Source organism: Hippoglossus stenolepis, chromosome 9 (genome assembly GCF_022539355.2).
Source record: "Hippoglossus stenolepis isolate QCI-W04-F060 chromosome 9, HSTE1.2, whole genome shotgun sequence".
Lineage (NCBI taxonomy): Eukaryota > Metazoa > Chordata > Actinopteri > Pleuronectiformes > Pleuronectidae > Hippoglossus > Hippoglossus stenolepis.
In genome coordinates, this window is record NC_061491.1 from 930,425 (window position 1) to 954,085 (window position 23,661).

Below are 23,661 nucleotides of genomic sequence, written 5' to 3' on the forward strand. Positions count from 1 at the left end.
GTAGATCTTCCTCTATGATGTCAACCCTGAAGGTGGGAACACACCTGGCTTTTAAAGGGGATGGAAGATTGCACTCTGGTTGGTTTATTGCATGTTAACCTAAAACACACCCAGAGGCCAAATGCAATACTTATGAACCATGTGCCTGGCACAGCGACCTGTTTTCTATCGACAAAATACACACTAAATAAAGGTGCCATGTGCTTAGATTGATCAAATAAAGCCCTCAATGTTCCTGAGGAATTTATTTTCACTGTTAGCTACTTCTCTAGCCAGCTTATGCTAGCAAGGTAATGTTAGCTTCGTAAATAATGCTAATGTTAGGAAGCGAGTACTAAAGGAAAGGTTTAGTTTTTTTGAAGATATGTTCTGATTTGAAGTGGGGTTGTATATGGTACTTGCCCCTGGTCAGTACCTCATTCACTGTACATTCATTCGCTGTACACTATAATTTGATTTCACTCTTTTATTTTGTTAATAAATAGCTTTCCTTTTGCACTCCATATTTTTATCAGTTGAACTTTGATATTCTTACACACAAGCACTGTCACTCGAATTAATTTCCTTTGAAAGATTGATTGGACACTGTGTCTTACTTCTCAACCTGGTTGGCTTTTGGAGTCATGTGCCAGATTTGAGTGTTAGTTCCCTGGTCATTTCTCATCCCAGTTCAATGTAGTCTCATCCAGAGGCTCGAAATGTTTCCTCTTACCCAAAGTACAGTGCTGCTTTTGTTCCATCTCCCCATCAGCTCTGAATACAGTCCCAGAGCCAGAAAAACCTGTAGGGTATGTTATCTGGACTCTTTGTCCTGGTTCTTAACTTCCCTTGCCCAAATCCTCATCTATTCATGAGAGGAGAGGCACCACTGTGGGCCAAGTGTCGCTGTGTTTCCCTCAGTCCCTGTGGATGCTCAACAAGCTCAGTAAACATGTCTTCTGGTTCTCAGTTTGAATACAATTTGATGATGATCCACGGATACTTATTGTGTGAAGTTAATCAAAGCCGTTTTTTACTCTTTTAAAACTCTCTGAATTCTGATCAGATCTTAAACCTACCCTCTGAGGGCCAACACACTGTTCTGTTAAATAATCTTCAGAACACAAGGCACAGCCATTTTCTTACAAGAAATCCCTAGTGTTGTAAATTATGACCCTTATTAGTTGGGATCAAAGGTGAAAGTATAACATTAAGTTCATATAGAGACAGAGAGGAGATTGCGATGGACGGACAACCCATGTGAGTTTGTCAAAGACTGCTGCATTCAACCTATAGCCAACATTGTTTTCTCTTTACTGTAACCATCATCATTTTGTAGGGTCTAAAACAAGCAACACTTTAGCAAGCAAAATAACACTAAATGGCAGACAGGAAAAGCATTCATAAAATGATGTGTGGGTGCAAGCGGGCTGTTACCTGCTAAGAGAAGCAGACCGAGGTGCAAAATGCAGTGAATCTTGACACCAAAATTGCAGTACATTGCTGGATTGTCAGTGACATTCTTCACACTGCATCTCCCTGCATGCCAAGACAGAAATATCAGACATAAAGGAGCTTTGTGAGACATTTTCCTCAATGTAGCGAAATGAACTGGTACCGAATAAAGCTTTCTTCCATCAATCTCAACTCTCAAGATTTCCAGCAATTTTTGTCTTGCAGATGAATTGACCACGTGTTTGTGCAAATTTAGCAGTTTTGTCATTTGTTAATTCACTCATAGCATTGTTATGAAATTACTCAGATATTCTGCATACCTGCCCCTGAGTTGGTAATTAAGGGCCCTATCCTACTCTTTCTGCAAAGCAGTAACAAGCAGCACCAGGTCAAACACTATGTCTTCACACGGACAAAGTTGTTATTTTCCCATCCTGCACTCATGTTGTTTAACCAGCAGCCATCTGACCACCTATTTAACTGAGGTGGGGTCAAGCACATTGCTATCTTGATGCAATGGAAATCATTTGTGTCTTTGATTAACCAAAACCTGGCCTTAAGCCAGTGGCACAGTATTTTACTGTTATTTAAGAGTGCATTTAATGCTGGGGCCCAACGTGGCCCAACTTGCTTGTTACACACACAGATTGTATGCTAGCGCCCTCACTTCACTTGAGTTTGCGCACAAACAGATCAATCTCCTCTGCAAAAAAGCACACATCCTCACAACATGGCAAATCTGCAATTGTATTCATAATTAAAAATGTAGGTACAAGCTGCTACCTTTTTTTCTGCAGTCAAACTACCAAAAGGTGTATTCAAAAAAGTCCTAAATGCACTTGTAACATGTCTTTTAGAGCATGTGCTTAGAGCATTAAAATAGTCTATTGTCTGTCAAACAGCAAAACTGGATTTCTTACAGTAATGTTCAACAGCAGAGATTGAATCTGGCAGAAACTCAATGGTAATGAGCAATGGCACTTTTCATATTTTGCATCATGGGTTTCTGTACTTCTTACAATGTATGATCACTTCCAGGTAAACAGTGGTTAGCAAATTTTAGTACAAAATTTAGGTCCCAATAGAAAACTTGACAATCTAGTTTTTTCTGTTGGCGCTGCTTTTGTGAAGACGGATAAAGTAAGTTTCACCAATGCTCATTTTATAAAGGTCACTGCCAGGAAATGTATTATTGTTTACTATTATCTAATGGATAGTAAATAATATTTTGTTCTGAAAGCTAGTGGTGTTTTAGCAGCATGGCTACCACTATCAGCCTGGTTATTATTCAAAGCAAGAAACAATCCTGAATGACTAAAAACACCAATCTCTGTGCTGTGATAAAGGAAGAGTAAAACACCCAGTCAGTATTCAGCTTTTGTTACTTACTGATCAAGTAGAAATAATGTTGGTCAAGTTCCTGGAGCTCTCCCCATAGTCAGAGTAACCATAGAGATTACTGGGACAAATCCTGATGGGCCGCTGCATTGGTGGGCCAGTGAAGCGTAAAAAAAATCCATTAATTCAGTCCCAGCTGATAAGTCCACAGCTGAATTGTGTCCCAGTCTGATCATGGCTCTCTCCATCATGTGAATGCCAATTCGAGGTTCACTCTTGTTTCACCTTGGTTTCTATCACACTCCATCTTGGCCTTCTTTGGTGGTTTTTATTTTGCTGTCTCCGCTGTTATAAACAGTGACAAAAGTGCTATCATCTTCATGTTTAGGTTGCACTGTTACATGTGCTTTATAAATCAAGCCTCAATTTCCACTGAAAAATGAATGCCTGATGACACTTAGTGTAAGTGATTCTCATGGGAAACCAATCCAAACAAACAGCAATTATTTGTTAGCCTAATACAGTGGGCAATCAACATTTTCTTCATATTTGGATGTCAAAACAGAAAATTTGTCTACTGTCGCTATTATCCCAACCGCGACGTTGGTCCTGAAAGAGACTGAAGACTTCATCAACTTTCACTTCATTTTCCTTGAATCCAGCTGCTTGTGTGACTTCCACCAATGCTAATTTCAGTCATTAACTGCAGTGCAAATCACACCAAGGTTACAGATGGTACAATTTGGGCTATGACTGAGTCCACCTCCTCACGGTCACACACTAAATTTCCACATGTTATTTCCTTCACCTTCACTGTTAGAAGCAACAGGAGATTACTCTTCATATTGTTTGAACCTCAATTCATTCATATGGCGAAAGCAGCCTTGATGTTGTGTGGGGAAATTGTACAAGGTTAACTCACTCTTAATTCCAACCATTGACATATTTTCACTGGGTTTTGTTCAAGCCTATTCTAGTCTGGACAACATAAAGCTTGTATGATATATTAGTGTATTGTAGAGTAAAGGCCAGTAAATGACTTTTACTGTATTTCATTACTTTTCAAATATAACCTGTGTCACAGTTAAATGGTCTCTCTGAATTAGTGGATTTTTGATGAGAAAACAAATTCACATGTGATGTACAGTTTCCATGTTGTCTCGGATAAAAGCCTGTTGTGATAATGTTGGTTCAAAGAGCGTTACTTGTTTTTCTTACAATATCATATACAAACATCCTATTTTTCTATTAAACACCTGGATGTACATCTCTCTGTGGACACAAGAAGACGAGTGTAAACTCAAGTTCAGTCATAATCTGACATGTTATTGTTATATAAAATGACAAAATAACATTTGAATAGGATGAAACACCATTGAAGAAGTAGTGAATCACGAGGGAAACGTCTCTTTAGCAGCTGAATTCAAATTTTTAGTTTGTTGTTGATTACAACACTGTGAGGGATCACTGCAGAGGCTGTATTAGCCTACATGACTGTTGCGCCCTTGTGTTTGACTTTGCAGAATATGCTTTGCTGTCTCTTTGCTTGTTCCCCTGATGCTTCCATGACCTGATTGACCCGTCCTCTTAAAGTCCCAGATAGAGGCAACATTGTAAGCATCACGTCAGTTCAGTCACTAATTTGATCCAAGCCCTTACCCGAGGTAACTGTCTGCCCTAGAAAAGATGTAATGATGATTGGAGGCCAAAAAAATCGTTTTTTGTATTTCATTATATCAACTACAGTTTAGTAAAATGACAAAAATAGATAAATTCTTGGATTGCTTTTTTAGAGCTTTCATGGTCTATATTTGATTTCAGATGAAATTTTAGGATTCTCTGCGCCTTAACTGCCCTGTTGTAGTTAATTGATTGGTTGAGTATTGTATTAATTTCAACCAACCTGTTTTTTAATCGTTATAATGGCTATATTATAGCTGTAAGTATTCAAAATTCTTATTTGGTTTTTAATATGTACAACATTTTAAGAGACTCCCTATCAATACATTTTCCTGCAGAGGGACAACACAATTTTATAGATTGTTTTGATGAAAAAATTAATAAGTCAATAGCTTCTAAGACTATAAACTTTAAGTATATATTCAGAAGGAGAAATATCTGGAGGCTGCAATGCATGCTACTGCATAAAAAAACTCAGGACAGGAGGTAGGAGGACACACTGCCAAGCAGCAGAGTGTTCAGGGACGAAACAAACTAGATTTTTAAGATTTAGGATGAGGCCCAGCTGCATGGTGTTTCTAGAGATAAAGAACTCCATGGTCATAACGCTAGAAAATACCGATCACACAACAATCGATTTAAAAAAAGAAACATTAAAAAAAAGAAAATTGTTGTGGCTCTTTGATGTTTAAAGCAGTGAAATCAAATCTGAATACGCTCATCATAAAAGCGTACTTCCAATTATTATAATTATTATTATTAATATAATTATTATTGTGGTTGATGTTGTTGTCATTATCATTATGGATAAACAATAAAAAATCTACAGATTTTTAAGGCTGCTTTTAGTGGCAGAAAGCCAGAAGAATATCTGAGGTCATTTCGACGTTTCCTGGTACCATTGTTAGGACATGACCGCGTGTTCCCACAGAGGTGTCCGCTGTAGTGGGTCACCTAAAACAACACATGAAGCTTCTAGAATAAACGTATTGATTTTTAATTCTAAAATGTCTTTAAAAAGGATTAATCAATTTGAAATAATTTCGTTTCACCGTCAGATTTGATCTTTTTTTCGGGAACATGCGATTTTAGGAATCTTTATAAGACCGAGGTGTTTTGCAGAGGAGGTGGATATAGGGCAGGTGGGCAGCCTGTAGGTAAACTGAGACAGCATCTGCACCAACATGACACCCAGTCAACCGTGGCCTATCTGGTCAGCTATTAAACAGATCTGATGCTTACCTCATATATTCATAGAGGGAAACACACAAACAAAAAAAAACGTGTCCTATTATTTGAACTATTTCAAACATGGAATATTAAACTGTGACAGAGAATTCACAGACCAAACCACAACCTTTTTTTCTTTTTGTTTCTTTTTACTTCAGTTAAGAAAGTTACACAAAAGGTGGCAAAATTGTCAACAATAAATAATAAATAATTTTTGTTGCACGGGAACAAATGAAACATTTTCTTCCAGAGCTAACGGTATTTTTAACTTATTATTAATTTACACATCTTTGGGAAAGAAAAAAAAAAAATCTCGGACAGACACTAACTCACACAAATGTCCCACGAAGCTTGTGGCAAAATAGAGGTATACCTTGTTGCAAATGCTTTAGTACTTGGGTCATGTAGGAAATCGTGTAATTAAATGAAGAAAAGCAGTGCTGTTCCCCTTCAAACGGTCTATTATACGATGAAGTGCGTTTATGGATTAAAAAAATCACCAGTCATTGTTTTCTGTTCAGAGTAGCGCACAGCATTTTGCAAGTATACGTCTCTCCTATACTCAGAGGTCCCATTTACCGATGGAGTCGTGTTCATGTCTTCTCGGTTTGGCAATTGTAACCAGGCGTGAGAGCGGGCAGCACCGGCCATGACGACGCATGGATGGACATGGACATACTGCCCATCCAGGACATTATATAGGTGGCTATGGTAAAATCCCATGATTGTCTTCACAGTGTCAAAATACAACCAGGGGGTTGTTAGGTGCAGTCGGGGGGATGGGATGAGCAGGGGCTGTGTGTTCAACTCAGTCCGTCCATGCGGGGTCTGCTCAGGCCTCGATGGGGCTGGACACCATGCTGTTCGGCGTGTCTGGAAGCTGAGATGACATGGACGCTACCTCACTGCCCGTCGAGTTCGAACCCGGTCCTCCCTCCGAGAAACTGACCTGTGGAACACATTAAGCAGCGGTCAGAAACATCTGGGGACGCTGTACTACACAGTGAGGACTGGTGCAAACTCTCTCACCCGGTGGGACGCAGACGCAGACGCAGTATACAATTTTTGCAGACAATAGTGCTGTATGGACGCACACATGTTTTCTATTCTTGACAGTAGTCACTTATTTCACTCTATCTGCCAATAATAAACGAACCTGGAAAACGGAGTAGCCCGTAACAACAGGCCTGTAGTTATCAGTATCACACTTTGATTGGGAATGATCATTTGTTGTAATTTGAGATAAATTATAGATTCGTTTTCCTTATTTAATCCCTATTGTTTTTGCAGTTCATCTAATTCTGTTTGAACAGCGAAATAGCTGATATTGAATTAGTATATATCTTACTTAAGATTCTCATGTGCCGTAAATAAGGAGAAATGGTGAAAATAAATATATTTTATTTTTCATTTACTTAATTTATATCTGTATGCTAACTAATAACTCAACCGTGGTTTTCAACTAAACTTAATACCTCCCGGTGTTTCCTTAGTTCAGCGTCCCCGCAAGCAAAGAGCGGATGAACTGTGTCAGTTCTTGTCATAAACGTTAATAATCCACCGGAGCAGCCCTGACTGCACTGCTGCTTTCTCCGACACAGTCCTGGACGATCCCTGAGCAGGCGCTCCTCAGAACCTTCATCAGACAGACATCAGTAGTCTGACTATGAGGCTACTCAAAACTCACAACACAGTTGGAACGGCTTAATTGAAATAAACAGCTTATTTTATAAGTTTTTATTTTAGTGAACAATGTTACTTTAAACATGCTGAGAACATGATTCAATAAATGTGATGTTACGCATCGTATGCCGACAGCGATATTTTGAATTCGAGTGGGGGTCAGTAAGCGCTCAGTCTGCTGAGGGCTAACTGAATGCGTCTTGTAACTATTAGTTTCAATAGGATTTTCGGTTTCCCACGACAACATAATCCATAGCCCGGGACAAAGGATTACACACAAAAACTTAAATATACAATTTGGGTTTTCGCCGAATTTCCTAGATTCAGAATTAGTAACCCAATATCAAGATTTAGTGAATAAATAATTATAATGAAAGCATGCTGGCTAAAATGGCTTAGTGAACAAAAAAGACAAACCAGTTGTTGGAAGGCCGGCTGGTCGATGTCACTCTGCAGGGCGAAGTCACTGAGGACCTTCCATGGCGGCTGGTAGCTCTGCACCTCCACCGGGTTGGCCTGGATGCCGCCGTCGTGCCGCTCCGGACTGGCTGCCACCATCGGGGTGCCCGTCATGCCCTGGATGTTCTGCAAGAGGACACGTCGTGGTCAGCACCCAGCAGCTCAACACATGTTTCACTGAGGCTGTATACAGATGTTAGGGTGTGGATGTCAGTGTGTGTGCGCGCGCGCGTGTGTTGGGACGAGAGGTTGTGGTGTTGGTGTGTGTGTGTGTGTGTGTGTGTGTGTGTGTGTGTGTGTGTGTGGGGAGGAGGGGTTGTGGTGGTGTGTGTATATGTTGGAGGGGGTTCTGAAATGGATCCCCCCCCCAGTAATCAGCAGATCAATCAATAAATAAGCAAACAAACAACAACATAAATAAACAGAGGAGCAGATAAGATGCTTGTGAGTTTGGAGAATACTGATCTAACAGGCTTGACTATGTTTGTTTCACGCATCCTTCAGCGCACACTGTGGTTTGGACATTTACTTAGTAGGCGCATTGCTCTGAAAAATAACTTACTTTAATTTACTGCAGTTTAATTTCCGAAGTAGCTAATGAAACAGCAGGCATTTGCAATATTACGGACATGTCTTTGTTGAAATAACATTTGTTTTGTCATAATACAGTCTGCTCGTTAGTTCTATAGGAACGGGTTGAAGGGGTTTCGCCTGGTCCGTCCTCTTACCGTCTTGTCGTTGGGCTGCTGCTGCTGCAGCTGCTTCATCAGGATGGACCTCTTCTTGTCCTTGCAGCGCTTGTTCTGGAACCAGACCCGGATGACTCGCGGGCTGAGGCTGGTCATCTCCACCAACTGCTCCTTCATAAGGGCATCGGGCCTCGGGTTGGCGTTGTAGCAAGTCCGCAGCGTGTGAAGTTGCTTTTCATTTAACACCGTCCGGACCCGGGTGGTCTTCTCTGGCTGTTTGTGAACGTGAGGCCGCAGCGCAGGCTGTCGGGCCGAGATTGGTTCTGCTGTTGAGAAAGGACGGGAAAACAACCCAGGGAGAGAAAAATCAATCTGTGTGTCTGCAGCGCGACAAGTCCGGATAAAGATGAGCAAGTACAGACGGAGAAAAAGGTCTCTGAGTTTCAAAAGTCTTTCCCAGCTGTTGTCATACAACTCTTGTGGAGTATGAATCTGTTTTACGCAAAGTAGACATAACAAACACAGCGCTCGTGATATTACAGTCTACTAAAGATCACAGCGGGTTTGCATACGAATAAGAAAAATGTACACTGCCTCTATACGCGACCATAAACTGGTTCATGGATTCAGGAGCTGCAGGCTTCGCTACATATTAGTTTTAAATGTGGGAGAACAACGCAGCACTGGTTGACTCATCTGATCCAGAGTCAAAACCTCCTTTACCAAGAAATCCTCCAACCCATCCCAGACATGCAGAGCCCTTCACAGCATCTCTCTCCCGGACCCGCAGCCACGCGTCGCACTCCTCCAGCAGCAGTGATAACTCAGTGTATTTCTGACTATCTAATCTCCCGAGCCTGCTCGGACTGGACAGCGGTATGCAGAGAGGAGCACAGACGTACAAGATCAAACATCCATCTCCAGATACAGACAGCTACAGTCCAACAGAAAACCTCCGTTACAGCAGCAGGAGCACTTCCTCTGTGACTGCATGAGATTTACATTAAAATAGAGATCCAACGTGGCCTATACACTTTGACATTCCTGGATAAAACTCAGTGGAACACTGACTAAGAGGGGCAGTTAATGTGAACATGAACCTTCACAGTCTGGTGTCGCATGGAGTCAGATAATCAGATAATCCGTGTATTTGTAAGGCGCAGGAGGACAACATCCAGACAGTAAAAGGCCTCATACCTCAGAAAGATAGAGAGCCACGGACACACGGACACGCAGCCAGCAGTATAATGATTGTCGGTGCCTGTCTCCCACTCCCCGGGACCTCACCTGCCATCTGCAGCGGTCTGGCGGGGTGCAGTGGACTGAGCGGGTCTCCAGGGCCCAGGCTCGCCCGCTCCACCACGTCGTGGTCCGCCCGACAGAAAAGCCCGTCCTCCCGCAGAGCGAACTCATCACCCGGGATGAGCTGCCGGCTACAGGCCACGCAGCGGAAACACTCGATGTGGTAGACCTTGGAGCGGGCCCTCATCACGAAGTCGTTCTTACTGAAGCCGATGTTGCATTTAGCGCATTTAATCCCGTATAACCTGCGATACACACACACACACGGTCTGATCAGTTTCACTGCAGGCAGCTCAGTCTCTCTAATAAAATCTAATTTTCAAATTTACAGCACGACAGCTATAATACGATCGATAATTTGGCTTTCATATATTAATATTAATATGAATAATAATTATAATAATACAATTATTATAAATAATCATTAAAATAAATTGTTATAATTATAACAATTATAATAATTATAACAATTATAATAATTACATATTGTATAATATATAATAATAATAACAACAGCCATAACAATAATAATACAAAAATGTTGGCCTTTTCAAAAAGCTATCTAATTATTGTTTATAATAATTGTAAGACGATCTCAAGTATGAAAGGTAATAATAAAAAATAACAACTATAATAATAATAATAACTCTTGATAATACAAATTCAAGTGAGCTTGTGACATTTTCCATCTACAGAAAAAGACAACCATCGCCGCTGTTCGAGTTGTAAGAATGACACAAAATCATTGACTAATTTAACAACTTTTATGATTTTTTACAGGTCCACCTGACACAAAGTGTTGCGAGCAGCACGCTGCAGACTGCTCGGAATCATTCATCAACAGTTATGAAGGCCTCATGTGCACCTGATGTAAACATTACACCACGAAATAGTGACCCTGGTAGAAAGGATGCACCATCTACGACAAGTTGTTGTAGCAGTAAAGCAGTAAATGAATATGGTCGTGGAAAACAGGACTCAGTGTGGACTTAGATCTTTCCGAATGTTCTCATTCTGATAGTCTATTGTAAAAGCTCTCAAATAATAATCATTATGATCCCAGTATCCATGCAGCTCCAGTTCCCGCTGTGTAAGTGAAAGGGGTCGTCCCGTCCGCTCCCGGCCGTCCTACCTGATATAGTCCCGTTTACAGTAAGTCTTTCCGTCCCTGACGAAGCACGTGCAGGACTCGTCTAGGTACTGGCTGCATTCGGCACATTTGAGACAGGCGGCGTGCCACTCCAGGTCCGGAGAGACCCGCAGGATGTACTGGTCGTGGATCTGGTTCCCGCAGCCCACGCACAGAGACACCAGCCGCTTCTCTGGAAGAGTAGCAGGACACATAACACAATGTTCACAACTGAATGCTGAGCAAAGCACACTCAAATAATGCATGAAATTGTCTTAAATGTATTATTATTATTATTACTATTATTATTATTATCATTATTTTTGTATTATTCCGCTAATAAAAGTCTATAGATAGTATCCTCTTACTTAAACCTTCTATAAAATTCAGTATTAAATAATAATACCAGTGACTTTTAATAGGCCATGAAATGTGTTCTGTTTGCAGGCATCACCGCGCAAAAAAGTCAGCTCATCTAAAGTTGTGATAAATGAAGTTCCAGAATTGCATCCCAACACCGAGCAAGTTTCTTACTTTTCGGCGGATCCCCCATGTCTCCCATGTCCACAAAGTAAGGCGACGTTAGGTCCACTGTCACAGCGGGCTGCGGGGCGCCTGGAAGCCTGGATGTGTCCTCCGCTGCCGGGCTGCCGGGCCAGGGGCTGTGCTGTCCGGCTCGGAGAGGGAGTGTGTGTATGTGTTTGTTGCCGGTGTGTGTGGAGCTCTGATCCTGACAAGCGGCGGGGCTGACGTATGACATCAGCACGTCATCTGCATGGGCAGCTGATTGGCTCTGCAGACCCTGACCAGCACGCGCGCGCACACACACACAAACTACTGGCACACTTATTATTGCATATCATTTATTGTCAGGCTTTGCTTTGCTTTTTTCTGTCGTGTTAATTTTTCTTGCATTTGTTAATGTGCGGTTGGTACTGAGTAGGATCATGTTTACATGGTCCATAACACACACACGCACACACACACGCACACACACACACCTCTTTTTTTAACTTTTAATTAGAACCGGACACAGTAGGAAATAGCCTATACACTGTTGAACGTAGATTTATGTGAAACAGTCCACATTTAAAGTCGTGAGACATTACATACAAATATTGCGCCTTGATAAACATTTCCAGAGCGTGACGGTTTAGTGAAATGATGTCTCGCCAGATCAAAACATCGTCTCCTCTCAATATTAACTTAGAGAAACACAAGAGTCAACATTGTAGTGAGCTCAGTGGTAACATATTTTTGAGAAAACCAACCAGAGTTGTATGAGGAAACTATCCATCCTGCAGAAGAGCAACGTGTAATCCTCAAACCTAACGAAAACTATCAGGAGAGTATGAGCATGACGCGCGGTTCTCAGCCAGGAGCAGATGATGGTGCGAGCCTTAAATCAGAGCGGTGACAGGCCAGGAGCCGCAGGAGCAGCCCGGACACACACCAACACGCCCTCTTGTGTTAGTAACCTACTAACGCCGTTGCGCGCACACACACACGCGCGCACACACACACACACACACACACACACACACACACACACACACACACACACACACACACACACACACACACACACACACCAGTACAATAGAAAAACCCACGCCGAGAGCCGCATAAAAATAGGTCTTGACAAAAGCTCTGCCTAAAAATGAGAAAACCTTAAACTGCAGTGGGTCCACTGTTGTTTTTTTCAAACGTATATTGCAGTAATGAAACACGTTGATGCATGAATTAGGCTATCAAAAAAAACATGTTTAAAATCACACTCCAAACTTCAACACTATTCACACCTCAGTAAAATATTTTGTAGTGGACACCGTTCACAGTGGAAGAACCAATGAACTGACCATCTGTTCTTACTGAAGATGACCTGTGTTCAGGTTTTCATGGCAAGCAATCATTTTGCATTCATTATGCAACTACTATTTAAAAAGTCTGATTTGTTCATACAGACTATTCCACGAGACACATTTTATACACTGTACAAATGTTCCATTGTGGGTGAAGGAGGCAGTGTGGCTTTGTGAGGCAGAAGGTAAGGGTGAGGAAGGTCAGGGTGGTGGATCAGCATGTAACATATCTGACTTTCATGTGAGAGACTGTAGTGTGTATCTTAAGTGAGATCTTTTCCTGATTATAAACTAATATTGTCGATAAAACAACACTGGGTTTGACAGTGTTGCATAACATGATGTTAAATGATTACAGATGTTTGTTGTCTCCAACCTCCAACAGTTTATGTTGGATTCTTTTGATATTTGTTTTGTAGGTTGTATGGATGGAAATCACAAGGGGCTGAAACGCCCCCTATATTTATTCAATGGAAGTTGTTGCCATTGTTGACCTCTGGGATTTTTATTATCATAATATTCAGGGGTAGCTTAAATATTGTCCAAAAGGCTGCATCAGAGTTGACATATACATCAACATGTCTTTAGTGCAGGGTGAGATAAACAAATTATATCCACAAAGCTACTTTATCAAAGGGATCTTGTGTCTAAACATTTTCATATTATTGAACAAACAAGACAGTAATTCTCTCTGCAATTAAATTACGTATACTTATAATTCCAACCTATCTAAATGCAGAATATAATTTAGGCAATAATTTGCATCTGTGGAATATTGTCTGTACCTGTGTGCACAGAGTAGGGGTAGGGCCCATAGGCTGTCTCCTCGTCCTGGACAGTGTGCAAGGATTACAGATTATTGCTCTGATGTTAAAATATGTTTTTGAAAGAATCTAATAGAAAAATACAGTATAGGGTGCAGCAGATTGTAGTATCCACTGTGTACTCTAGAGGTGTAATGTAAAGCATAAAGAATATTGTGATGGGCAAATGAGTGCCGCAGAGGAACTGGAGTGGAGAATGGAGCGAACAGAGCAGAACACAGTGGAGCAGGGGAGCAGAGAGGGAACTCAAATAAGGAACTTGTGCTGTCAGTGAGATGAGCATGAGCCCTCTTTGTCCCAACAACTAAAGAATATAATCTGTGAATTCATCTGCCTATTACAGACCATTGTCATTACCATCTGTTTTTATATTTAATTTTTACAATGTATTACACAGGATTCGATTTACTCTATCAAATCTATTATTGGTATTATATTTTTCTGTTTTTTATATTTGTTGTAGCAGACTGTGCGATCTATTGCCATTGTTGCTATTTTCTAGATCTTTGGCCAAAACAGCCCATTCCCACTACACTCATTTTCTTCTGCTTGTTTTATTGAATATACCTCAGTTTTATTGTCTGATGATTTTAAGGAAATATTTATTGGGTATATTGGATAAAATACAACCAAGTAACATGTTGTTGAATGGTGCTATACAAATACACTTGCCATGCCTTGATTTGCCTTTACAGTATAGAATGAGACACAAGTAGTGTGTCTTTGCCCTAGTGGCAATGGTGTGTGTCTGGCCCTTTGCTCTTTCAAAATGACCATGTCCCCCTGTACAGAGTCACAGGTTCATAAATGGTTTTCTCAGAAATTACTTTCAGTCTGGTGTGGAAGGGCAGGACTGATCTGTCCTAGTATGTCCATGGTTATGTTTAACTATTACAAATGGATTAAATGTGTTCACATTAAGTCATCATCATTTTATGCCATGGGACAAATAATACTGTACTTTACTCCTGCATTCTATTCCTCTGTATTGTACCTCTCTATTTGTGTGCGTGTGTGTGTGTGTGTGTGTGTGTGTGTGTGTGTGTGTGTGTGTGTGTGTGTGTGTTGTCAGCACAGCAGTCCACTGACTTCTTTTGGAAAGCCTGTTCTGATTACAGTTTGGCATGTCATAAAAGACGATGCCTATGAAAGTAGAGTGTGGCGTGTTGAAGAGGAAAATCACAACTGACGCATTTGAAAGCCACCACACTGACAAGCCTTGTAATTTGTCATCCAGTGAAACCAAATGTTCCTCATCAACAACACCGTTGTCACAGGTTCAAACACTGAAGGATGAAACCATGACAGAAACATTCCCACCCACCCCTCTAACTGCATTTCAAATAACATTGTCATATTTGTAAAAATGATTCTTTTAAAAAGTGATGAGTAGATAGATGTCTGTTCATTTGTGCTTTTATTGGTAATTTTTACATATACTTTGAGCCTTTTGCATTGTTTTTACATAATTAAAGAAATTAGAGTCAATACAAAAATTGGTTAATAGAAGAATAATAAATGATGACAAATTGTCTTGAGAATGTAAATTCACACATCACAAAGCGTTCTCTGAAAAATCACAAATATTTGGTGAAAACATTAAAGTACAGGTGAACAGGTTTCAAATTTTCCGTTTTATGTTGTGGCTCATGATGATTGGAATCCTTTCAGTGAGATGAAGACATCATGTGTACTTGAAGAAAGATAAAAGTATTTGGCAGTTCCAGCTGTGATTCAAAAACTGAATCTGTTCCTCTGCTGTGTTAACATACACCGGCATATACTGCTGACAGTTTCTTCTGCTGTTGATAGTCACACAGTTTAATCAGTGCACTGTCTACAACGGAGTAGAAGATAGATGAAAAAAAATTGATTTGCCCACATATGAATTAAATCATATGAGCTTTTAGTTGCACACTTTCAGTCATACTATAGAGAGTTGCTCAGAAAGATTGTAGCGAAATGTACATCCAATATAAACATTTGAAATTTCTTTCTACAAATTCTGTTCATGGCAACTATAGTGTGGTTAGATGAATTATCAAAATAAACTACAGTAAGTGTTCATTGTAATGAAGAAACATGGTAAATAGACTGCATTTGTACAGCACTTTGCAATGGCACAGCACTTTATACCACAAGTCACATTCACAAACACATTCAGACAGCCCTTCTTTATTCTACCACACAACAATGACACAATGATGCCATGGTCAGGGCCATTTTGAGGATCAGTGTGCCGGGGATCATACCCCCATCCTTCTGGTTAGTGGACGACCTGCTTACCTCCTCAGGCAATGCTGCCCCTAACATGTCACTCATATGACAGTGTGGCTCTATTGGATTACAGTGTCGGTCTATGGCAAAAACCCACACAACACACACACACACAAACACACACATACAAATAGAGAGGTATGCAATAGAGATGGATAGAATGCAGGAGTAAAGTACAATATTATTGTATCTTAAAATAGGGTAATGGTACTAATGATAATGACTTCATTTAAAAGAACTTTTCAAAACATGGTTTCCTCCGGTCTTTATTCTATAAGAGGACCACAAGTATGTGAACACATTTAATCCTTTTGCAATAGTTAAACATTATATCCAGTTAAGATAACCTTAACTGGAGGGTGCAACATGGATTATGTGGCAGCGTTCTCAATTTTGAACACTCAGTGTCTCAGTGCCTTCAGTGGTCAGCACCGTCGCCAAGGCTGGATTAGCAACGGCTCACTGTTTACAGTGTTTTGAAAATCCGTTGGGGAGTAGGCCATGTTAGCCTTGTGTAAGTTATTGTTTTGTTTGATCACATTATTGTACAGTTCAGACAGTTTCATCAGAAGCACACATTTGTGTCATTAGAAGTTGAAATAGTGTGAAGTGAATTCCAATCAAATCATTATTAAAACATTTTTGAATGAATGCTGGTCTTACTAGGCAAGAGTATATACTTAAAATTGCTATATGCATGTGTGCTTGTAAAAATCATCTGTTTGGTTTTTAAACTAAAGATTATTTCATTTTCATAATCGCCAAATCATTTCAAACTGAAGTACAAAGGACCATACAACTTTACTCCCATATATAGATGATAATGATGAATAGAAACTTTCATGTGTAACTTAGATGTCACAAAATCTGTTAGTAATACAAAAAGTACATTTAATGCTGCACTTCAATGATAAGCATTCAATGACTGTCTGAAATGATGGAGAACATATCCAAATGTAAACAAAATTATCAATGCTTTGTTGGAAATATGCAAAAAAAACCACCAACACTGCAATGGTCTTTTTAACATGTTCATCTTTTTTGACTTCAAATATCCATACCATATTTTGCATATGCAGACTTTGTCCCTTTAATGAAGGACACATAAGCAATACCATTTTTCATATTAATTTGGATCTCCTGAGCATGCTGAATATCATCTACATTTCCACTTTTCTGTTTAGAATATAAGCAACAACAGGCTGGCCTTGACCCCAGTGGCCTCTTGCCTTGTGCTCCTCCCTTCCAGATCCTCTCAGCTTTTCTCAGGAACTCTGAATGATGTCTGTCAAGTCCTTCACCGTCATTTTAGGCCTGACTGGGACATTTCAGCAGACAGTCAGGCGCTGTGGCTGCTGTCTGTCCTGTCCAGTGGCAGGGGAGGGGAGCTGCCTCCCCTGGGTGCCCCCTTGTGCCCCACAGACCATATGGCCTAGCCTGGCCCCTCTAGATGGGTGAGCTGGTCCATGGACCACCTGAGGCAGCAGGAGCTCTCATAATCACTGGAGACAAGGGCCACTTGACACCAGGCTGACAGATGGTGCTCCAGTACTGCTGCCCTGAACTGCTGTTTCTGTGTGTGTATGTGTGTGTGTGTGTTCAGATTGAGAGTCACAATGAGGGTGATGATGTGTCAGGGGTGGTTAAACATGATGGTGGCAGCCCTTTTTCCTTTGTCTCTAGGGCAGCCATAGCCCCGGGCCATGTCTGCAGGCGAATTTCATCACATACAAGGAGCAGAGCCTAAAAAACATATAAGCTGTGTCCTGCTAAGTTTGGTGTCATATCTTCTTTCACAAACTCTGAGTTTTCTGTATCATAATGTACACTTATGTTTTACATATTCCCTCATCAGATGTATTCACTGAGAAGAATCTATTTGATTTAAAAAACACAGGTGGCTCAGTTGGTGTGGGCAGAGTCTGAGTATAACAGTTTAATGTATTGATCAAAGTGTTGTATTGCTTAATGTATGGAAAGGCATGGACTTTTCTTTCATCCTGACAATGGTGAGGCAAACAGCAGAAACACCAGCTTTTACAATATAATCTGTAAGAAATGTGAAGCTCAATGTATTTGAGTGGCCGATGGATTGCATTGCTAGATGGCTCTCTAAGAAGCAAAAGTTGAGCCTGGTGCTACTGTGCTGGCACTCTCACTTTAAATGAGTAATGCTTTTTGTCATGCTCAAGTCAGTCTGACCATAATATTTGATGCCAAAATTATCTGCTACAGCAGATACATGTTTTTAGTGTGAATTCGGAGATGTGCATGTTAATGCAGGCATGAATGCATGTAGAGCAAATTTATTCTACGATCAAAATGCTTAGGGTTCAGCAAGGTTCATTTTGTGATTTCTTTTCATCTACATCTTTCTTTTCAACTTGTCCATTCAAACCCTACAGGAGAATTCTTCTTCTGCAGAGGTAATATAAGAAAAAAGCCCATTCAGTGCTTTACTAAGATCTAGTCACAATAGAGACAAACACATGAGAGGGATTGCCTAAAAATAAAAAATAGATTTCAAAGATTTTTTTAGAAAATCAAGAGGAAGAATATTCCATAGTTTATTGAAATAAAACACTAAGCAGCCACATCAACTTTTGACAGGAGAACATCAAGCACTATACCAGAGAGGATTCTGTTCAAAATGCTATGATCAAGTGTGCAACATGCCGCACTTGCATCTAAAGGTATGTGGAAAGCAACTCAATTTCAGTGGTATTTCTCAAGTGATATCCATACACCAAATATAGGTCTCAGTGCTGTTCTCACTGCTTTCATATCACACTTCAGTGGTGACATATATTATTTATTTCTCTACTGTCAAGAGAGTGCTGAGAAAATAATATATAATAAAGATAATTTTTTATATATGTCAGAAAATCAGCTATTGTTAAAGTCTTGGTGAGCACTTGATTCCTCTGCTGTGGTAATTACACTGAAGGTAGCATGATGACTGATTGAGTGAACAAAGCAGCATACTGATTGCCAAGAATAGATTTTGTTCTTAAACTTGAGAGGAGTCCACAGCAATATGGCTGATCTCCAAAGTGATGACTGAACCCAAACATGGAGGAAATGGAAGACAATTCGTCTACTAACACATGAGAGATGAATGCGTGTATCTAAAGGATGGAATGAGACAAATTGCTGTTCCTGATTACAGTGCTTATCGGCTGCAGTTCTGATGTTGTCCACTTACACATCACATGCAGTGTTTCATTCTGGCTTGATGTGTAGCAAGTACACTAAATACTCATAAAAGACTCCCACTCCACAGAGTCACCAGTTTATTAGGTATATACATGCAGTTCAACTCCATTCAATTTTCTTTGTATAGTGCCAAATCATAACATGCTTTATCTCAAGGCACTTTACATAGTAAGATCGAGATTGAGAAAGGCAGGAACAGTTGTGTAACGTCATATTTAAGCTGTGTCTGTCAGACTGATTGCTATGATGGAAATAGGAGGAGTGATATTTATATGTAATGATATTATGTTATTAATGATAGCTCCACCAATTAATTCATAATAATTATAATTATAATAATAATGTTGAGACTTGTTTTATGTTTGGGTCAAATAACATGTCCTGGTTAAAACAAAAACTCCAACATTCCTCACAGTAGAGCTGGGGGCCAAGCTAATGCAATCCAAGGTGTATGTATCTGGTATCTGGTTAGACAACGTTTCTCTGACGTGTTACGGGCCAACTGCAATGACTTCAGTTTTGTCTGAATTTACAACAAGTAACAGGTGAAGTCTACAGTCTGTGTTATATTTAGTCAGCCTTAATGTTCCATACTGTACATAGACACTCACATGCACTGTGTGTGTATGTATATATATATATATATATATGACCTGCAGAGGAAGACAGAGGGACAAGGGGCTGAAGTCCATCTGCATGCCAGAGAGTTGAGATTATTGAATGATTTTTGAATATTGCTCCAAGATGTTCCCAGTTGCCGTCATCCAGTGTTGCAGCTAATTCAGTGCAGTGTATAGCGCAGTCCAGTTTGCTATGGTGGTGTGCTCGAAGGCGACAAGGGAATCAAGGAGCCATTTTTCTTTTTTAATGTGGTGTGGAATGCAGACCCTCCCTTACAGTTCTGAGATTCTCTGCCTCATGTGGACACAATGCTGGCAGTTACATTGAAAGGTGAGTGGGGAACAAATTCCCACACAAATGGGTCAGTAACAGGGTATCATGCCTGAGCCTTGGTAAACAGATCAGACACCAAACACAGGCACGAGGTGTGGTCTTTTGTTGGTTGCTTGCATAGTTTGGTTGGTTGCACGATTGGTATGTAATCCTTGTCTCGTGTGAAGGGTAAGTGTGTCTGATAAATAGAACAAAGGAGAAGGTGAAAAATAGAATTATGTTAGCAATCGATAAAATGTGATACATTCTGATCAAATTGTCATAAAGTTGTTAAAATTAGTGCTGCCTACATGTTTGATCAGAGTAGAAAAGGGTTTAAGACCAAAAAAAACATGGGTTTACGGGCTTCTATTGAAGACATACAGAATACGGAAAACTGGGCCAAGACTCCATCTTCCGTTTCCATACATTGCTTACAGTCCAACTAGTATTTTTTTTCACACAAGTCGAACATTTCTCCAGACAAGCAGCAATACTTTTGTATCTGATTTAAGTCCAGACGATGTTTGAGCTAATCCATATTAAAAGCATTACAAACGGACTGTTGACTTGTGGGTAACCAAAGCCCTAAAAACAGAAGACCTTGTCCCTCGCCTACAGAATGTTTTAATGGAGATCGCCAGCCTGGTAGCTGAAGGCTCTACTTGAAGACTCTGGAAACCGCAAGTGAGCCTGTTTTTAGGGAACGCAGTTCACATAATAGGGAGCTATGAGATCTTTAAAAAACAGCGGGGCTTGATCATTTAGGGGTTAGGGTTAGGGGTTAGGGGTTAGGGGTCATTTAGGGCTTAGTAAGGAGCAGGATTTCAAATTTGATTCTGAATTTTACAGGGAGCCAATGCAGAGGCTAAAAAAGGAGTGTGGCAACAACAACATTGCCGCAGGGGTCTCTCTCTCCCAACAACAGCCAGAGCTTAACCATTCAGTTTTTAACATGCTTTTATTTGTGAGAACAGCAAACATAAATTTAAACAAAACTTAAACTGTCCTGCATTTTCTGCTGGCCTCATGGAAGCTCAGCTCAGCTTCGTCCATGCGTCTTTCTCTGTCTCTGTGTCCTCTGCCATGTGTGTCTCTCCCCCATGGCAGCTCTCCTCCTGCCGTTTAATCCAGGGAGAGTTATTAACCACAGCTGTGCCAATTAACTCTCCACATACCCCCATCACCAAACTCAGGCCAGGTAGCCATCCGACGTCCTCTAGTGGGACCTGTGCTCACAGCCCAGCACCGTGCAGCTCGATTGGCATTTGCCAGAGAACACCAGAATTGGCAGGTCTGCCACTGGCGTCCGTTCTCTTCACAGATGAGAGCAGGTTCACACTGAGCACATGTGACAGGCGTGAAAGAGTCTGGAGACGCCGTAATGAATGTTATGCTGCCTGTAACATCATCCGGTTTGGCGGTGGGTCAGTGATGGTCTGGGGAGGCGTATCGCACAGACCTCCATGTCATAGCAAATGGTTTCCTACCTGCTGTTAGGTACCGGGATGAAACCCTCAGAACGATTTTCAGACCTTATGCTGGTGCAGTGGGCCCTGTGTTCCTCCTGGTGCAGGTCAATGCCCAACATCATGTGGCCAGAGTGTGTAGGCAGTTCCTGGATGATGAAAGCATTGATGCCATTGACTGGCCGTAACGTTCCCCTGACCTAAATCCAATTGAGCACCTATGGGACGTTATGTATCGGTGCATCCAACATGCCAAGAACCATCCCAGACTGTCCAGGAGCTCACTGATGCCCTAATCCAGATATGGGATGAGATCCCCTATGACACCATCTGCCGACTCATTAGGAGTATTCCCTCGTTGGATCAGCATGTGATTCATATTTTCAGTGTGGTTTTGAATCCAGTCTTCAATGGGTTAATGATTTTGGTTTCCACTGACCGCTGTAGCACCATTTTCTTCTCAACAAATTGTACAGTGTACATCAGTAAAGATTTTAACATGAATAATTCGTTCATCAAGATCTGAATGTTCCCTTAATTTTTTTGAGCAGTGTATATGTTACCCCTGGGATGCGTCATCCGCAAACATGACTGCAACTGTACTTCTCTTTTAACCCCACTGACTCTGATCAAATCCTCTTGCAGCTTAATAGTGTCAAGACTTACATCCTGAAGCACCTGGTTTCTACCTCAAACAATGGGTACAAATGTAAAAATCTTGGTGTCACATTTGATAACGACCTCATGTCAACACAGTTTTCCAGTCGTGTTTTCTGCAGCTCAAGATTGTGTCCACCTTTTTAGGTCGAAGGGATTTAATCACTATTACAAATTATGACCAGAAAAGATAAGATTCCTTTATAGGTCCCACACACATACACACTACATGCAAATGGGGGAAATTTGTCCTCTGCTTTTGACCCATCCGTGTGAACACAGCAGGACACAACACACACAGTGAACACAAAGAGCAGTGGGCAGCCATGGGCGGCGCCCGGGGAAAAGGACGCAGGCCTTGCTGGAACCCTGGTGGATGTCATCTTACTCACTCACTCATTCCTGTCGATATAGTCCGGACTAAGGATAACTCCTGTCCTGTTTTCATGGAGCTTGACGTTGGCTTCAGTTCAATTATAAGCAAGATAAAGATGCAGCCAGGAATGGACAAAAGTACTTCAGGGATGAGGGTCATCACCTTGATGTGTTAAAATGCAGGAAACATCCATATCACCAGTCCCATTCTCTCTCATATGGTTGCTCTCAGCCTAGCTTACTTTAGGTAAGACTCACCTTCTTGAAACAAGCAGTCGGCTGACATAGCTAGAGGAAGCGATGCAGTAGATACCTGATTATGGAGAGTCACTAAATGCATTGGGCTAGTTACTGCATTAGTTTGGCTCCATTATTCGTATCCAAATCGTACTTAAATCTACATAAAATCAATATTTTAATTTTTTTAAACATATTTTCAGCCAAAATCCCACTCATCAAGATAAAGAGGGTTAACAAATACAAAATAACTATTTGACTTTAGATTTATTTTAGTATGTCTCTATGTTACCACAATGTTGCTAAACAACCCTTGGAATCCTCTGGAACAAAAAGGATATTCAATAATGCATCACAGAATGAACTAACACAACAATGACTTCAGTCTGTCATTGTTGTGTTTGCAGGTCTAGTCATTGCCTATATTGCGCTGATCTCTGTGAATCAATATTTCATCAGTGTAAAGACCAAATGATGATAAACTTGGCAGGTCTGGTAAGTACACACAGCAGCTAAACAGAGGAGTGAACACATTCTGATATTGTCCATGCGGCAGAGGCTCTGAAGAAGTCTGTTGGTTAGAGAGATGCTCACTTCTTAGTCCGATGGGTGGCATCATGACACAAAACGGATTCAAATCTGTTTTGCTCATCGGATTAGAAGAGATTTACCCAGCCAGTAAAAAGGGAGGGTGAATGGATATAGACAGTATGTTTGAGCAGGTTGGTTGCTTTTAGGTTTGTGCGTGTGTGTGTGTGTGTGTGTGTGTGTGTGTGTGTGTGTGTGTGTGTGTGTGCGTGTGCGTGTGTGTGTGGTGGGGGGTTTTAAGAGGAGGAGGGGATTGTGTGTTTGTTCTCTGGTGCCACA

At 40.9% G+C, this 23,661-nt stretch overlaps 2 protein-coding genes across 4 annotated transcripts in view; one reads left to right on the top strand and one right to left on the bottom strand.

The window, feature by feature from the left end:
• The window catches only part of zfr (zinc finger RNA binding protein), a 1,162,720-nt gene that overhangs the window by 914,203 nt on the left and 224,856 nt on the right, over positions 1-23,661 (top strand). The window lies entirely within an intron of this gene.
• isl1a (ISL LIM homeobox 1a) lies at positions 5,851-12,329 on the bottom strand. Of its 2 annotated transcripts, none has more exons than XM_035165094.1 (6): positions 11,479-12,329; positions 10,948-11,137; positions 9,801-10,060; positions 8,553-8,836; positions 7,783-7,950; positions 5,851-6,631 (listed from the first exon to the last, which is right to left on the bottom strand). In XM_035165094.1, the coding sequence occupies exons 1-6, from the start codon at positions 11,702-11,704 to the stop codon at positions 6,515-6,517; spliced, it is 1,245 nt and encodes a 414-aa protein (XP_035020985.1). In that variant the 5' UTR covers positions 11,705-12,329; the 3' UTR covers positions 5,851-6,514. The 2 variants fall into 2 exon arrangements, with proteins under 2 accessions (XP_035020985.1, XP_035020984.1); XM_035165093.1 differs by having other exon boundaries at positions 8,553-8,839.

Bases quoted from the DNA above. Each gene is read 5' to 3' on its own strand.
- isl1a (XM_035165093.1), bottom strand. From the start codon at position 11,704: ATGTCATACGTCAGCCCCGCCGCTTGTCAGGATCAGAGCTCCACACAC. The intron at 10,061-10,947 runs GTAGGACGGCCG...TGTGTATCGCAG, and splicing joins TGTAAACGGGACTATATCAG to GTTATACGGGATTAAATGCG. The intron at 7,951-8,552 runs GTAAGAGGACGG...GTCCTCTTGCAG, and splicing joins AGCAGCCCAACGACAAGACG to AACATCCAGGGCATGACGGG.